This window comes from Sarcophilus harrisii, chromosome 1 (genome assembly GCF_902635505.1).
Source record: "Sarcophilus harrisii chromosome 1, mSarHar1.11, whole genome shotgun sequence".
Classification (NCBI taxonomy): Eukaryota; Metazoa; Chordata; class Mammalia; order Dasyuromorphia; family Dasyuridae; genus Sarcophilus; species Sarcophilus harrisii.
In genome coordinates, this window is record NC_045426.1 from 171,997,319 (window position 1) to 172,014,219 (window position 16,901).

The 16,901-nt window shown below is 36.3% G+C and overlaps 1 protein-coding gene and 1 long non-coding RNA gene across 2 annotated transcripts in view; one reads left to right on the top strand and one right to left on the bottom strand.

Annotated features, from left to right (window-relative positions):
- ACOT12 (acyl-CoA thioesterase 12) overlaps window positions 1–16,901 on the bottom strand; it is a 70,638-nt gene that overhangs the window by 6,289 nt on the left and 47,448 nt on the right. The window contains exons 11-13 of the mRNA XM_003759887.3: window positions 14,731–14,814; window positions 7,221–7,354; window positions 2,759–2,887 (exon numbers count right to left, since the gene is read on the bottom strand). Of these exons, the coding sequence (XP_003759935.2) occupies window positions 2,759–2,887; window positions 7,221–7,354; window positions 14,731–14,814 (347 nt within the window). The remainder of the gene's footprint in view (window positions 1–2,758; window positions 2,888–7,220; window positions 7,355–14,730; window positions 14,815–16,901) is intronic.
- LOC116423381 lies at window positions 913–4,248 on the top strand. The gene is made up of 4 exons (XR_004233979.1): window positions 913–1,047; window positions 1,806–1,898; window positions 2,772–2,889; window positions 3,485–4,248. It is a non-coding gene; the product is annotated as an uncharacterized LOC116423381 (long non-coding RNA).

The window sequence follows — 16,901 nt, forward strand, 5'->3', positions numbered from 1 at the left end:
TGCAAAGATTTAGCAGAAAGTAGGTATTAAGGAAGTGGAGGAAAAAGGTTCTTTTTTTTTCTCTCTCTCTGCATAGTAATACTCTTTACCTTGAAGAAATGTGACATACTAGCAGAATATCTAGAAATTTCATGGGCATTCAATTACTACTCAATTCCTTTGACACACTGAGATAGCTGTCATGAACCTTTGAGAACTACTGGAGTAATTTTGAGAACTGCTGAGGCATCTAGTGTAGGCTTTTTTTCTTCTCTCAACAAAGTTGTTCATGAAAGAGAAGAGAAAAATTTGTAGGGGAAAGAAGGGTCCAGGGAAGATAGGGAGATGTGAGAATGTTTTTTGGCAGATGGGAATGAATTTGCAGAGAGGGAGTTTCTGATGATGCATGACAGTATACAGCTGGAATAAATTTCTGGAGAAACAAGGAATGAGCAGAGGGATTAACCTTTTCATAGAGTAGTAACACCTTTTCTACAAAAAGGAGGAATTAGTGATGATTGATACTGAGAAATTTTGAATGGTGCAACAAGGGATCTATTCAATGAGCCCCAACTAGAAAGAATTCCATGGGGTACCATTCAAAAATCAATATTCCTGGAATTTTTTTCAATTCAAGGGGGCTTCCTTTCTGGTGGGAAGATAGCAAAAGGCTTCAGTCCTACCCAGTCCTTTCCTTGTGCTTGGATGTCTCTCCTGAGGTGATTTGCTTTTTAGGAGTTGAAAGAAGCAGAATTTTTTTCATTCTGCCTACAAAAGAGAGTCTTTTCATTTAAAAGAAAAACAGTAGGGGAGGGTTTCTTTGGCTGGCTGGGAAACAACTCACCAAGGGCTGACTTAGACACTGAGTCTATGACCTAAACAATCTGAAATTTTTCTCATTGAGGGAAAAGGCCACATAAGCAGCTGCAATTCAGCAAACAACTAGCAGTCCGCAGCAGGTGAGACCCACCAGAAAGCCTCCCAAAAGAGAAACCAGCCACTAGCAGCACAGTGCAGAAAAGGGGATGCTAGTTTGAAACAGCAAAAGAAAAAGATCCCTGCAGCTCGGTATAGTCACCAGCCAGTAGCAGGCAGCAGTGGTTTTGTGGGAAGCACAGCTATAGAAGGGTTCTAGCCAGCATACAGCCCCAGGAGCATGAGTTGCTCTAGTTACATACTTGTTTGTTTGTCGGTTGGTTTTCCTAAGGAGGTTTCAATGGATTTCTAAGTAGGAATCAATTTTGAATATACTGAGGAGTTTTGAACAGTGCAATAAAGAGTCTATGCAATGAGCCCCAACTAGAAAGAATCCTCATCCAAAATAGCGTATCTATATGCTTCCTTATTCTACATATGGCACCTATGTGCTTTCCACATGGATTCTTTACACACACATCCTTTCTATGGGCATTCCCTAGGTGGGAGAATACACACTTGTGTGTGTGGAGAGAGAAATTTTCCTCCTGGTTCTGCTTTTGACTTTATGAAATTTGCTACTATACTTCTGCTGCAGTCTCCTCCTGGACCATCCTTAAGTTCCTGAGGCTTCCTCACCATGGAATATCCATGCAGTCTTCTCACCTCAGAACAGTGGTGTCCAATTCAAATAGAATTGGGTATTATTAATCCATACATAAAGATTTCTGTTGCATGGTAACAGTTTTGAAATGTTATCTATGCTTTTGTTTATTTTGCTAAATATTTCCCAATAACACATTAGCCTGGCTTTGGCTGGATTCAAAAGTGTTGAGCATTTAAGGTAGTCCTGTGTGTTAGATCCCTCTACCTGAGAATAGCCTACTTCTTTCATTGAAATTCTTTCCAAGATCTTCATAATAAGGAAAGGCCTGGGCTACCTAATCTTTATCCTTCTTCTGACTCTGTTTTTGAATTTCTGAACCTTGCCACCATGCCTTCATGTGAGTATTTCCCTTTAACTTGCTTTTCAGCTTCTTTATATGTGTTGTCTTTCCTCATTGGAATGTAAACTTCCTGAGGACAAGAACTGCTTTTTCTTTTTTGGCTTGTATCTATATTTCCAAATACTAATTGCAGTGCTTGGCACATGATAAGTGCCTGATAAATGCTTGTTTTTGCTTATTTTTCTGGATTATTTAACGTTTTTTTTTTCTTTGAACATTTAATATAATATCAGAAATATTAGTGTGGGCTTATGTGCTATGATTTTGTATAGATACTGACTTAAATCATGACTTGAACCTGAAGAAGCTTTTAGAAGGGCTTGGATTGAGAGGAAGGGACTATATAGGTCTCTATCCTAACTTAATAAAATCCTGTTCTGATCTTTCATCATGGCATAGAAGTAACTCTGGGTTCTGAAAGACTATGGCCAGAGAGTACAAATTTGTTATCATTTACCAAGCTCAAAGATTGCAAGTACAGGGTGAGAGACAGATTTTATGTGTGTTACCAGCCTCCCTGTGCTCAGAGAAGTGGTTCATCACCATGTCGGCTCCATGGCAATGTACTTTTTAGCCACAACAACTTAAGAAGATGGTTTATTAAGGCAAAAAGGGATTGTGCTCTGCACTGATAGAGGGAGTATCCACACTGAAGAAATCACAGGTCTTTGAAGAGTTAAAATATAAAAACTTTAACTACCAGGCATTTTTGAGCTGACATTAATTCAACTCAACATGAATTCAGTGTCTTTTTTTGTGTGTGCAGTAGCTGTCCTAGGTGCTGAGGCAGACCAAGATGAATAACACACATTCCCTGCTCCCATGGAGTTTATAATCTAGTAACTTCATATACTCACCTATCTTTGACAGGTTTTCTTCGTGATACAAGGACAACCAAATCTATGGGTTTACTGCTACTCACTTTTGGACAGGTGATATAATATATTGTGTCATCATCACTCACCCAATCTATGACCTTACAAGACCTGTAAGTACATGAAACAGAGAAAATAAATACTGTATGGTCATAATATACTCCTCAGAAGGTATGGGTAAGAAATATCACTCAGTTAAAATGTTTTTTGCAAAGTTATTTACTATGTAACTATAAGCTATATTTACTTGCAAAACTTACTTTAATTTCCTATCAAAAGAAGTCTGTTATATATACGCAAAAGGAAACAAAACATATTTCTTGCTTTTAAGGAATTTACAATCTAAGAGAAAAGATTGGATGTGTATACTAATATAAGACTGGATGTGATATTCCAGTAAAACTGATACAAAGGGAGTTCAGAAGAAGGGGCTATTTTTTTCCCCTGGGGAAGAAAATGGATTAGGGAAAAGCCATGTAATCTAGTCCTTGAACAACTCTGACAGGTGAAAGAGATGTTAGGGCAGACATTTCAGGTGAAAAAAATGATAAGAAAATACTGGACAGGTTGTATTCAGGGTATAGCAAGTAGTCCAGTTTGGCTATAGTAAATGATAATTATAGGAAGGTATCATGAAATAAGGCTGACAAGGTAAACTGTGGTTAGAGAACTTTGAATCCTGAGCTGAGTTTATATTTTACTTTATAGGATGTAAGGTTTAGAGCAAAGAAGTGATCAGAAGATAAATCAGAATAGTATTACCTCATAAGAAACACAGCAGCAACAGATTCAGAGAAACAAGGGAAGACTTGTACAAAATGATGCAGAGTGAAGTGAGCAGAAGAACAATTTATATGACTACATTGTAAGGAAAAATAACTTGGAAAAAATAAAGAATTGTGAGCAATGAGATAATTGATCACAAGCTCCAGAAGACTAATGGTGGTAATGAGGTAATGGAGGCAGTGACTGTAATATCCTTTTTAAAAGTTTGGCTTTTAAGAGAAGAAGAAAAATAGATCAGTGATAATTCAAACTGCTGGAAGCATTAAAAGAAGAAAATTTTTAAGGACTGGAACATATGAGCATCTTTCTAGACAGAGGAGAAATAACCAGTGAAGATGGAGAAATTTAGATGTAGAAGACCTGAATATTAAAGATCAGACAGTAAAAATTAAAAGGGAAGGAGATTACATATCTTTTGCAACTTTGGATAGGAAGTGTATTCTTAATCAAATAGAGGATAGAAGCAACTACATAAGATAAAATAGATAATTTACATTACATTACACTGAAAATGCACAAATAAAATTAATGTACTAGGATTATAAGCAAAGCAGACAAATGTAAAAAAATCTATCAGATTTCTCAGATGAGTTAGTATCCAGAATATATGGATATCTAACAGACTTATAAAACCAAAAGTCATCTTCCCCATTGACAATAATAAAATGATATGAACAAACAGTTCTTTAAAAACTTGAAACATGCTCTAAATCACTATTAATAATAATTAATAATAAGGAAAATTCAAATTAAAATAATCCCAAGGTCTCACCAGAAAAACGAGAAAATTATCAAGGATAGGGGAGGTTAATCAGTTTTGGAGGAGATGGAGAAAAGACAGAAGCATTAATGTATTGATTGTGAAGCTGGGAATTAGTATAATCATTATGTAAAGCAATTTGGAATTAAGAAAATAAAGTGGCTAATATGGTCATACTCTTTGACCTAGAGATTCTACTTTCTAGGCCTGTATGCCCCAAGGAGGTCAATGACAAAAGTTCCATATATGTCACAATATTTATAGTAGCACTTCACGTGTGTGTGTGTGTGTGTGTGTGTGTGCGCACGTGTGCATGTGTTAGCAAAGATCTGGAAATAAAGTAGTACACAAAGTATAGATTACTCACAAAATTGTGCTCCATGAATGTAATGGAATCAATGAATACAGAAAAACCTGGTAAGTTTTATGTTCTTTGCTAGAGAGTAAAGAAAGCAGAGACAGAGACAAGAAATAAAATATACAATGGTCACACTAATATAAATGGAAAGAATTATCACAAAATGATCAAAAGTGAACATTGTAAAATTACAGAGAACAAACATGCTGCCAAAGAAAAGAAATGAGATGCATCTTCAATCATTTCCTTTGCAGAGGTGAGATGTCCATGAGTTTAGAGGTATGACAAACATAAGATATCAACAAAGTTTATTTCAAAAATGTATATTATATAATTAAAAAGAACAAGCATGATTCAAAAGAAAAGATCTAAGAAAACACCTCCCCAAACTCCTTGTTTAGAGGGGGAAGGAGAAAGGATCTATGCATGTAGAGCACTCTATATATTGTCAGATTTTTTAAATTTGTTGATCAGTTTTGCCAGGGAGGGGGGTGTTTCCTCCTTTATTTTCTTTTTAAAAGAACTTTTTTCTTTCATGATATGGCTCTTTGAGATAGGGAGAAGTCAGACATAGGGAAAATTTAGGCGGTCAAAACAAAAGACATGATTAAAATTTTATTTAAAAAAATAAATATTCAGGAAAGGCAATGATGTTAAGAGAAAGTTCTCAAAGGAGATGGAAAGGAAAGTGATCAAGGGCACAGGTAGAAGATCACTTCTTCCAATGAGACAGGAGAGATGGATGAAGACACCGGAGGATGGAATATAGAGGAGAAAAATCAAGAGTATTCCTATTCAATAGCCTTACTCTCAGTGAAATGGAAGGCAAAGTTATCTGCTGAGAATTTGATAGGTAAAAGTGGCTTTGGGAGTATGAAAACATTTTAGCAGGCTGCTAAAGGGAATGTGATAAAGAGTAGGTAACAGCCAATAAAAAAGATGGCAGTCAGAAGGACAAAAAGGATTATATTCTAGACCTAGAATGGATCTTGACGGGCCTAAGAGGGAGGAAGTGGATTTTAAGCAGAAGATGATGAATTTATTTCAGATCCTTTGATAAATCATTTTGAGCATCCTGATAAGTTCTGAGATGCTCAGAAAGTGACTAACCTTGTCAGATACTCCTGGATTCAGTCCTCCGACTAAACTAGTCTTCCCCAACGCATATTTAGTGAATAGAGGAATGCTTTGTTATGAATAATTAGGAGATGAGTAGAGGCAGAATTTCTGTTATTATTCTTCCTAGGAGCAAGATGGAGAGCTTGGAGAGATTCCTACATAAATGCCTACAACAGGGAGTTGTATGGAAAGCATTCCCTTTTCCCAGAGTGGGTCATTATGATGACATTAACCATGATGTATTATTCTGGCAGTCATGCAAATGTAACACACAACCCTAGAGAAGTTTCATTTTAATTGTATTAAATTGTCTATTACATGGTGTTAATTACAGGAAATTTAAATTTTTTTTTAAATATTGGAGCTCTGACTTATTAAGATTAGGAAATAAATTATACTATTTAATATAACACTCATAATATCCCTGCCAACCAAACAGTAAACAGATACTACCATATTTACATTTAAATAAGATTTTTGGGAAGCTAGCATGGTGACAAGGAGTGGCACTAAATTGAGATGTGGTCCTGGGTTTGAATCCTGCTTCTTTTATTTTCTTGCACTCATGTTACCTTACTTAATCATAAAAATTAGGTGACAAAGGGGCCTTCTGGTTCCATATTCCAAAAGTGCAAAAGGAATGGTTGAAATTATCCCCTGGAACCATCATTATCTAGTGTGGAAAAAGTATGTTTTATATGGAAGTATTCATAGCTGATATAGATCATAGGGTACCAACTATATAGTCTGGTGAGTATTGGTGGGGAGGGTCAGTGGGATGCTCTGAGTCCTTAGGATCATAATACGTAGTAAACAATAGATAACCTAGTCCTGAGATGACAGAAGTACTAATATTAGTGTTAATAATAAAATTAATATTAATTAATAGTGTTAATAATAAAATAAAATAATATTAATTAATGAGTAATTGTCAGTGAGGACTGGAAGAAATATGTGTCATGGTTCTGTTTACTCAAACAGCTATTGCCATCTTCCTCCTATTTCCAAGACTTAGAGGAAGGATGAGAGAATGATTTTTTTTTAGCATAATCACAACCCTCTTGAGTAGGGAAGCAAATAAGAATGATACTAAAATAACTTGGGAATGGAATAAAGGCAATTAGATTATAATCTCCATGAAGGCAGGGAACCATCTTTGTTGTTTTTTGTATCTACCCAAAAGTTTAGATACAGAGTTCTACTTAAGGTAGGGCAGTATTAAATACTTGTTAATTAAACAATGAACTATATATTGGGGGATAAAATCATGTCCTCAACTCTGCCTGAATACTTGTTAATTAAACAGTGAACTATATATTAGGGGATAAAATCATGTCTTCAGCTCTGCTTGAATATGTGCTGTGAAGGATAAGTTAATTTAAAAAGTATTGTCAGAGTTCAGTAAAATGTTTCATTCTTACAAGTAATGAGGATCCCACTGAGGCCGCTTGGTGAAGTCAGACAGGAGGCTAAAAGCTAATTTAGCTGGTCTCCCTACTTGCTTTTCTACCCATACTGACAAAACATCTCTCTCCTCCAAGGTATGCATTTTGACCTGAAAGAGAATAGCATTAGAAAGAAGTTAATTAGGGATCAAGTAATCAGTGCTCAAATCAAGAGAAAATATTACATATGTTTAAAACATCTTCTTAAATGGTTAGGGAATGAAACAAAACACCATGAGGCAAAATAAGGGTAAGTTGCCTCACTTCAAATAATTTGGCTGACTGGGTTTTGGCCTAAAAGTCTAGAAGCAACTTCCTTCTTCCTTCTTCTTCCTGCCTCCTTCCTCCAATTACTGGGAAGTAGCCAAATTTCCTTCCTGAAAAATGAGAATAATTCTTTGTCTAGGACTCAGAAACCAGACATTTTCATATTTCTCAAGATGTTAGATGGTCTTTCTTTTAAATAAGAAAATAGTAAAATATTATTTAGATGCTTATACACACAGATTTAGCGAGATTGAAAGTGTTTTTGTAATATATCAGCAGAAATTTACACACTTTGTTTAGACTTCTAAGTGATTTCTCTGTTGCATGCTCTGGGAATCAAGGAAATAGAAAAAAGAAAAATCATCTTAATGCACCCAAAATTTCAAAGCTGATTCTTTTGTTCATTAATAAAAACTGGTAGAAAATGTTTATTAAATCAAAAAGTGGAATAACTTGTCTGCATAAAAATCAATAAATAAGCATTTATTAAGAGCCTACTATGTGAAAAGCACTGCTACACACTGAGGAAGAACCCTATTTATATGGAGAATAAAGGACGTGAGATGGCATAATGTGAAATATGTCAGGAAAAATTGATTAAAGCCAGGTTGTGAAGGGTTTTAAATAATTGATTGACTTGTCTCATTGTCTCTTCCCATTCCAATTCACTCTATACATTCAATGTTAATTTCTCTGATTATTATCAAAATCACAGTTACCAAATGGATATTCCTAAAGCATAGTTACTCTACTCAAGGAATTCCAGTGGCTCACTCTTGCCTCTTGGATCAAATATATTAAGATAGATAGATATATGCATATATATACATAAACAGAGAGCTATATACATGAATTGTGCATGTGTGTGTACATATGTGTACACACATGTAGTCTGGAATCAGGTTTTAAAAGACTTTAAAAGTTAATGGATGATAAATAACTATAGATATACAAATGCATACATACACATTTATGTGTATGATATGATAGATAAATATAGGTATATATAAATATGGGCATATAGATAGACATAGATAGATTATATTACTTGTAAAAAACTATAAAGATACACATATAGTAATATATGCATATATGCATATGTGTATTTATCATCTGATTAACATTTAAAGCCTTCACAACTTGGCTCCAGTCAATATGTATGCATGCAACAGAGAAATCACTTAGAAGTCTAAACAAAGTGTGTAAATTCCTGCTGATATATTACAAAAACACTTTAAATCTTGCTAAATCTGTGAATATAAGCATATCTATGCCTCTCTCTCTTGATTTAGATACATGGATATAGAGATATGTATTATATATTTAATTCAAAAAGCAAGAGTGAATAACTGGAATTCCTTGAACAGGGAAAATATTTTATATCAATTCTGTAGCTGTAGGTAGAGGGGAGAAACTTGAGGCAAGTAAATCAATTAGAAAGCTATTGCCATAGTCCTAACTAGAGCGGATGAGTTCCTAAATCCAGGCACTAGTGTGGGTGAGTGCAAGGTGAACAGATTATTATTCAACCATCCATCCATACACACACACACACATAAATACTTAGATATACACATGTACATACATAGACATGTACATGTGTGTGTGAGAGATGTAGAAGAATCAACAAGACTTGGGACCTGATTGGATGGGCCTGACAAGGGAGAGGGAAAATTTGTGCTTGGTTTGTGGGCTGAATACTTGCAAGATAGGAAAGACACTAATGTCTTCACTTTGGCAGAAATGAGGAAGCTGCAGTGGGAGAAAAGATGGGTTCAGGAGAAAAGACAAAGATAATAATGAGAAGGAAGGCTCTGTTCCTCACCCCATCCCCCAAGTAGCAATATGGCCAGCACAGTGACCAGCACCGGGGGCTGCCTCATCTGTAGTTGGTCTGACTGATGTCCAAAGCCCTCTCTGGTCCCAGTAATCTATTCTACTGCTTCAAACCCCGCTCTTTCTCTTTATGTATCTGAGAATAAGCTTTACTTAGGGGCCAATTTTTAGACCCCTGCTCCCTCAGATAAAAGAACTTCTACAAAGAGGGGGAAATTTGGCTTCTACTTAAACATTAATCTATTCTTTTGTCATGGTAACTTTTCTTGGTACTGTGATTTTTGATGATAACCAAAGAGATAAGTGTTGAGCTACCAGCGAACCCTTGTCCCACCCCTTTTCTCCATCTATTTCTGTGTGCTTTGAAGTTAATGTTGAATTTCCAATCTTAAAATCATTCCCATGGCAACAAGCTGTGAGAAGATAAACAAACATGGGGTTAAGACTTCACTGCAGGAATCAAGCAGATGGAAAAACTAGGCTGTGAAGGAGAAAAACCTTTATTTAAACATAAATATCTTCAATAAGAGAAAGGAGAAAAATGAGAAACAACTACTAAAAACAACTTAAAGGGGGAAAAAGTTATTTATGTACTTCCACCTGCCTGCCTTCCCTCCCCTCTATTTCCTCAGTTTACTTTATGCTGAAGCATTTTATCATTATTACCCCAATTACTAATAGCTAGATTATGTAGAACCACCTTAAGGTTTGCAAAGCTCTTTACAAATTTTACCTGATTTGGTCTACTGAAGGAACAATCCTCTTAGGTAGATGTTATCATCCTTATTTTGTTGTTGTTTGTCCTTCATTCTCAGAGGTCCATGAAAACAGGGAAATGATGCCATGACATGCAAATGGATTTAAGTGAGGGAGGGCTGTACAAGGTCACCTGCCTCACTTTCTTCTCTAGAACCCATCTGGGTCCAATGGCCAGATATCAGGACAATTGGAAATGGCCCTAGATGCAGTGGGAGACCTTAGCATTTTTAAGCTAAGGTCTTTAGATTTAGAGTGATTGCCATAGTTAAGCATCTGAGGCAGCGATGTGGTTGGATAACAATACCTAGTTCAAAATAAACATGTGACAAATTCACAATGGCCATTCTTTTTGACAAAAGGTAGATTTATTTAAGGAAAGAGGTTACAGACAAAATGAAGGGATACAGCAGACCCCAGGAATGGTAAATATGAAATAGAGTTGGGAGAGCATATAGTTAGAAAAGATAAAGGCAAGTTCCCTTAGGAGAACTCACAATTAACCAGGACAAAGGAAATACTCCATAAGGTAGGAGAGAGAGCCATTGTCCAGCAGGTTAAACTGACCAGAGCTAGCTAGAGTAAGGAGAATGGCACTATTAGAAGGAAGGCACTATGAGGTGGAGAAAGACAATACTTCATAATGGATTTCATCCTGAAGAGAACTTAGCAAAGATTTTCATCATAAGCAAATCTTTCATCGGGTAAATTCACTCTTAGGGGTTTCTCATGGAGACTAGAGAAATAAAAGACAGAACTTAGGAGTCAGCAACCAGACCTGACAGACCAGAGGGAGGGGTCGGGAGGCAGATGGAATGTATCTGGCTAGAGATGTGCTAATATCTCAGAAGGTTGTTTGGAGGTACCCAGAGATTGGGGGATAGATGATGGGAGTTGCTAAAGAATTCCTTCCTAAATGGTTCGGGATTTGTCTGATAATAGCTGAAGAGGGGAAGAGATTAAACCACATTAGCAGGATTTCAACTCAGTTATCCCATACTCCTCCAAGTCCTTACAGTAGATACTATATGACCAAAAGTTATACATAGAGACCTCCAAGGACCAACACTTAATAATCAGTAATTAAAAAATGAAAATATGGTTCCTAGAAGTTACCAAGATGAACTCCAATATACTATACCCAATATGGATCCTACATAGGTGGGCTTTCTTCACAGAGGCCAGTAATGGGGTGGTTCCCTTTAACTCCTCTTCAACTACTACCACATCAGAATGACTTAGTATCAGAAAGGGGATAAAGAGGAGCTGTGGATACTCTGGAGCACTTTAGGGCTCCTCTCACCTCTGCAAGATCACATTATAAAGTTTCTCCTGATCCCTGTTTGTCCAGAGTAAGGAAGGCTTTGGAGAATGAGAAGAGTAGCTATGTAAGTGACCCATGGTATTGTTACCTGCTCCTCAGAGGAACAAAGGTGTGTGTGTGTGTGGGGGAGAAATCCAACTGAATGAATCACTGCTAAACCCTAATTATATCTTTCATTCCTTCTGGACAGTACTGGTGATGCTGGTACAAACAAAGCAGCAAGAAAAATCAGCCCTTTTATTTCCATTCACTAGAAAGAAAAGTCAGCATTTGCCAGATGGAATTGAGACAAAGCTTCCAAGAAAACACATTTATTTTCAAGCTTAAAAAAAAATCAGAAATCAAAGAATTTTGTAAGATGGTCTCTAGCAGTGAATTCTTTTGCCATTAAAATATCTGGTCTGAACCAGACAACCTCATTCATTTACCTCCTGTTGTAGAACTCATACCTGGTTGTATATGTGTTATTAGAATTGCAATGAGGGTAGAATGAGCAGAATCTGGAGACAGAGTATTGAAATGTAGGGGCTTTTCCTAATAATCCTTTCCCATCAGCCCTGACCTACTCATCCACCCAACAGCCTCACAGGAAACTGAGCTCTCTCTGCCTAGAACCCATGGATCTACATTTGCCTTTAACTGTGTGGTACCTCAGGATTTCCCCTCTTTGAATTAATATTTAAAAATTGATTTACAAACAGTTTTTGCTGCTTACCTTGGCTGATTTTTAAAAGTTTGTCCCACTTGTCAAAATTGCCACTTATATCTCTGGATATCCTGTCTCCTCAACTAGAGTATGGAGTTTCTGAAGATCAGAAACAGGATTCCTATATTTCTTTTGTTTTCAGGTAGAGAAACAGACAAGACTGGAAGTTAATACTGCACAGTCCCAAAGCAAATGGCCTATACTTCATGAGAAGTTTTGGACATTTCATAACTATCTAATCTGCAATGAAAACTAGGGCAAATTTTCCAAGTCTGAAATAAAGATTAATTTAGCAGACAGCTCCTTTGCAAGCATTATTAAATTAAAAGATAGGAGGGAGGAAGAGAATACCTCCAAGGAAAAAATATATAATTTAAAATATACCCAGAATGTTTTTTTCTCTTCTTTTAGTTTCATAGGTATTAGTACTTTATCATTAAGAGAATCCAGAAGGACAGACCCAAATTCTAACAAAGAGAGATATATGAATAAATATCTTGCTTCCTACAACATTTGCTTTAAATGATTTGGACAATAATTAAGTCCTCTACAAAAGTACAATGATATAAGAACACTAAATATGGCTTTCTTTTTCATGCCAGATGTGAGTTTGTGCTTTCTAAAGCTGCTTATGAATCTTCAGGTGCTAAATATGATGCAAGAAGCAATTTTTATATTGCTTTTAAAAAAACTAAACCCTGAAGCATCTGTTACCAATATGGACTGAAGCTAGAGAAAGAGGTAAAAAAAAATCCTAAGGTTAAATCTCTATTCCTTTCATAACAGTAAGCCACTCGTGGCTGGTGACCAAGATCTAGACCAAGAAGACCTGTGAGACAGTCTGAATGATTGAATTGACTGCTGCCACATGCAAAGAGATGGTGAAAGAACCTCAGCACAGAAGCTAGATCCTATTTAGAGTTTAATGATCTTGAGAAAATAAAGGTATTTTTTTTTGGATATTGCTGAAAATTTTCAGAGGCTGTCTTTAAGGAAGATGTAAAAATCTCGACAATGAAACTTATAGGGTCAGTCTATGATGATGATGTCGTGGGATGGCTCCTGGCTGCAAAGACTTTGGTTCTTCTGATGAGGTCCTGGGTTACTAGGTGAGGGCTGGGAGAGAAAGTCCAAAGTACTGGTAAGATTACTCCCTGAGGCAAACAAAGAATGGGGATCAGTTCTATCTTTTAGTCCCATATTCCATGGAGGTCTTGGGTAACCCCACCTTGCTATGTCCAGTCAGAAATCCAAGTAATGTCAAACCACCAAGGTTAAATTTCCCTATAAATATGTTCACTTTTGCTGAATCCCGCCACAGCATTCTGACTTGTAGTGTCTTTCCTTATCCTTTCCCCATGCCTCATGGTGTCTTTCTCCTTCTTTTAACTAATTAATTCTTTTAGGGTGCTAAACTCTCTATGGATTTACTTGCCAGTCAATGGCAAACTCACCTCATGGAATATTCCTTCAATGAATTCTTTCAAACTCCTTTTCTTGGTAACCTTATTATTCTCCCATAGATATTTCACATTTACCTTTCCTAGTGTCTATTATCTCTTCATTTTGCCTGTAACCTCTTCTCATAAATAAATCCACCTTTTCCCAAAGAGAATGGTCACTGTGAATTCTTCACATGATCAAACCCCAACATTTGGTGCCTACATAAATCTGATTATTTAATATTGTACCTTAAACACACCACTTCTAACTCCTAATATCCATTTTAAATGAAATTAATAAATATTTATTGAGGTCTGGCTATCTATAAAGTACCGTGCTATGATGTACTGGGGAGATACCAAGAAATATAAAGCATAGTACCTGCCTGCCTGGAGCTTATATTCTAGTTAAGGAGACTAAATCTAAACCAGTGAAAAGGTAAATAATAAAAAGTGATTGCAATAGAAGGAATGTTAAGGGGCAACATATTACAAATTGCTGGAGTTATTATAAAGAAAATAGTCAAAAGAATCGGGAAGAAGGAAAAGTCCCTTCTGGTTGGGGCATTTGGAAGAAGTTTTGGAGAGTAGGTGGGTTTTGACCTGGTTATTGAATAGATTAAAGGGATTTTGGATAGGCTTTGAGAAGAAAGGACACTCTAAATAGGAGGAACAAAAGCCCAGAGGAAGTAGAAAATATTTTAGAGAAGATGAGTAAATGAGTTTATTTAGAACAATTGGGGAATAGTGAATGGAAAATACGGCTGGAAAAGTGGCTTTTTTTGTTTGCTAGTTTGTTTTAGATTAGAATGCCTCTTAATAACTGTCTAATAGAACTATGGTTCTAAAATGATTTTATATATCCTTAGGGGGGAAAAACTATTCAGATTTGCTATGGAAAGGAATTTTCATCACAGACACAGTTCCTAAGAGGTTGTCCTGTCAATATTTTGTAACAATATAGCTAATACATTATAATCAACCTCCTTGGGTAAAGTCATAATACATTACATGGCCAATTGTCCATAAGCAACATTGCTCCTAAGGAACAAATTGCCTCCTGTAACATTATTTTACTCTAACCAGTGCTTTCTTGAAACCAATAGCCACACCAACCAGGGTTTGCTTTTTGGACATCTGATGTCACTTTCTTACCTTTCCCACAACACTTGTGATCTCCCAACCACTTTTGGCTGCCAGAGCTTTGAGAGCGTCCACATTGCTGTGACTCAAGTATGCCTGAAATGGAATTATTTTGAGGGAAAGAAGTGAGTGAAAAGTGCAGAGACGATAGCAGATATGAGAAAATATGTGAAGGCCTTTGTATTGTGGCCTTTTTTAAGTTGTGGTTTGAACCTTGATGCTTACATTTAAGAAGCAGAAAATTTCAATGGTTAATACACAGTTTGAACCCCTCAAAGTGGAGTACAGACTTGATAATACATAACTTATAGCACTTCATTTCGTTTTTGTCCCTAGATGAGCTTGGACAATCTTATAAAGTAATTTGACATTAGCCTAAGGATAATCTTTCCTCTTTTAATTTTTCTTGGTCTGGACATGGTCAGGAGGAGGTGCTAGCAGATCCTTATTATCTGGAGGACCCTGAGTAATTCACTTGAGCACTCTCAACTTCAGTTTTCTCATCTGTAAAATGGAGATAATAATGAAGTACCTACTTCACAGGGTTGTTGTAAGGATCAAATGAGATAATATATGTATATCTTATATATTTTATGTGCAATGTAAATTCTTTATCATCATCAATAACAACAAGGATCTGTCATTCCCTGCAAGCTGCCTGAGGGTCTTCATTCATGGAACATCTCAAGAATCCTCTCTTTGTGTAATATTTCACAAATACTGTGATCACTCAACCAACTCCTAAAAAATTTTTTTTGGAGCTCAGGGAACTAGACATTTTGTATAGAAAGTTTTGATCTTTTTCCCTCACTAGTCCAGAATAACTCAAATCTAGAAATTTTCAAAGATCCAGATTGGATTTTTATGCAAATAAATATGTAAGTATTTATAGAACTTATAGAACTGGAGGAACCATACTGGTGATCTAGTCCCACATCATTGTTGACTTCATTTGCATAAAGAAATAGAGATGGTGATCTGTCATGCAGAGACAGAGATCTGTGATCTGAGAAACATATACTGATAGAAAGTGACTTTCGGGCAGTCATTAACAACTGGAAGCAGGATATGGGGATTTGTAAATCAGAATTGTCAAACATGCTGTTTGTGGCCAACAACACTTCCTAGCTGAGGAAACAGATTAAAATATAATTGAGAAATATTTAACAAAATAAATAAAAACACAATAAAACAAAGATTACATTCGGGCAGCTGTGTTCTGTGCTTAAAATGCAAGTCTTAAGAGTCAGGAAGACTCTATCTTCCTGAGTTCAAATCTGGCTTCAGATACTACCTCTGTGAACTGGTCAAGTCATTGCACCTTGTTTACCTCAGTTCCTTATCTGAAAAATGAAGTGGAAAACATTCTAGTATTTTTGCCAAGAAAACCCCAAATGAGGAAACAACAAACTAAAACATTACATTTAAAATTAAGCCAATGGGCAGCTGCAGAGATGCTTTGGATTAATAATTTCCATTTCTTTTTGAGTTTGTCACCATTTAGGTAAATGACCAACAGGGGCAAGATTCACCTCCTTCAAATTGGCAAAGATGATAAATCAACAAAAAACACTGAGAAGAAACTGTGGCACAGAAGGCTGGTTTTCTGTGGGGAAACCTGTCTTTTCTCCTTTCTTGGAATGGCTATGGTAGATAGAGTCTGCTAACTCATACAAGTTTCTCGGTGGTCCGCATTATAGTGACTTGTTTGTTGGAAGCAGTCGAACCCTGCTCCCCATTGGAAGAGGTTCAAAGCACCATCCAAACCTGATCATGAAGCTGTGTTTTTCCCAGGCCCATGCTACATTGTCTGTTTTCTCATCCTTTTATATTGAAAGTCTTTTTTTCAAATTAACATTCTCTGGTCCTGTGTCTCTTTCCGGATCTTTGTTTACATTCCATCCATAAATCACATCAGGCCTGAGGTTTTATTGTAGTATGGTTTGTAACAACTATGTAGTAAGCAAACATATTCCTCATCAGATATTATGAAATAATCTTCAAAAATTCTAGCACCTAGCTTAAAAAAGTGTTTTCCCCTAGATTTGTGAGTTAATTTGTATATGAAGCTGCCTGGTATAGAAATGCTATCTAACCAATAGAGAGGAAGATGTGTGTGTTGCTGCAGTGAGGTTAAGCAACTCCTAAGGAAAAACAGCTACACTGTGTTAGGGGTTTAAACC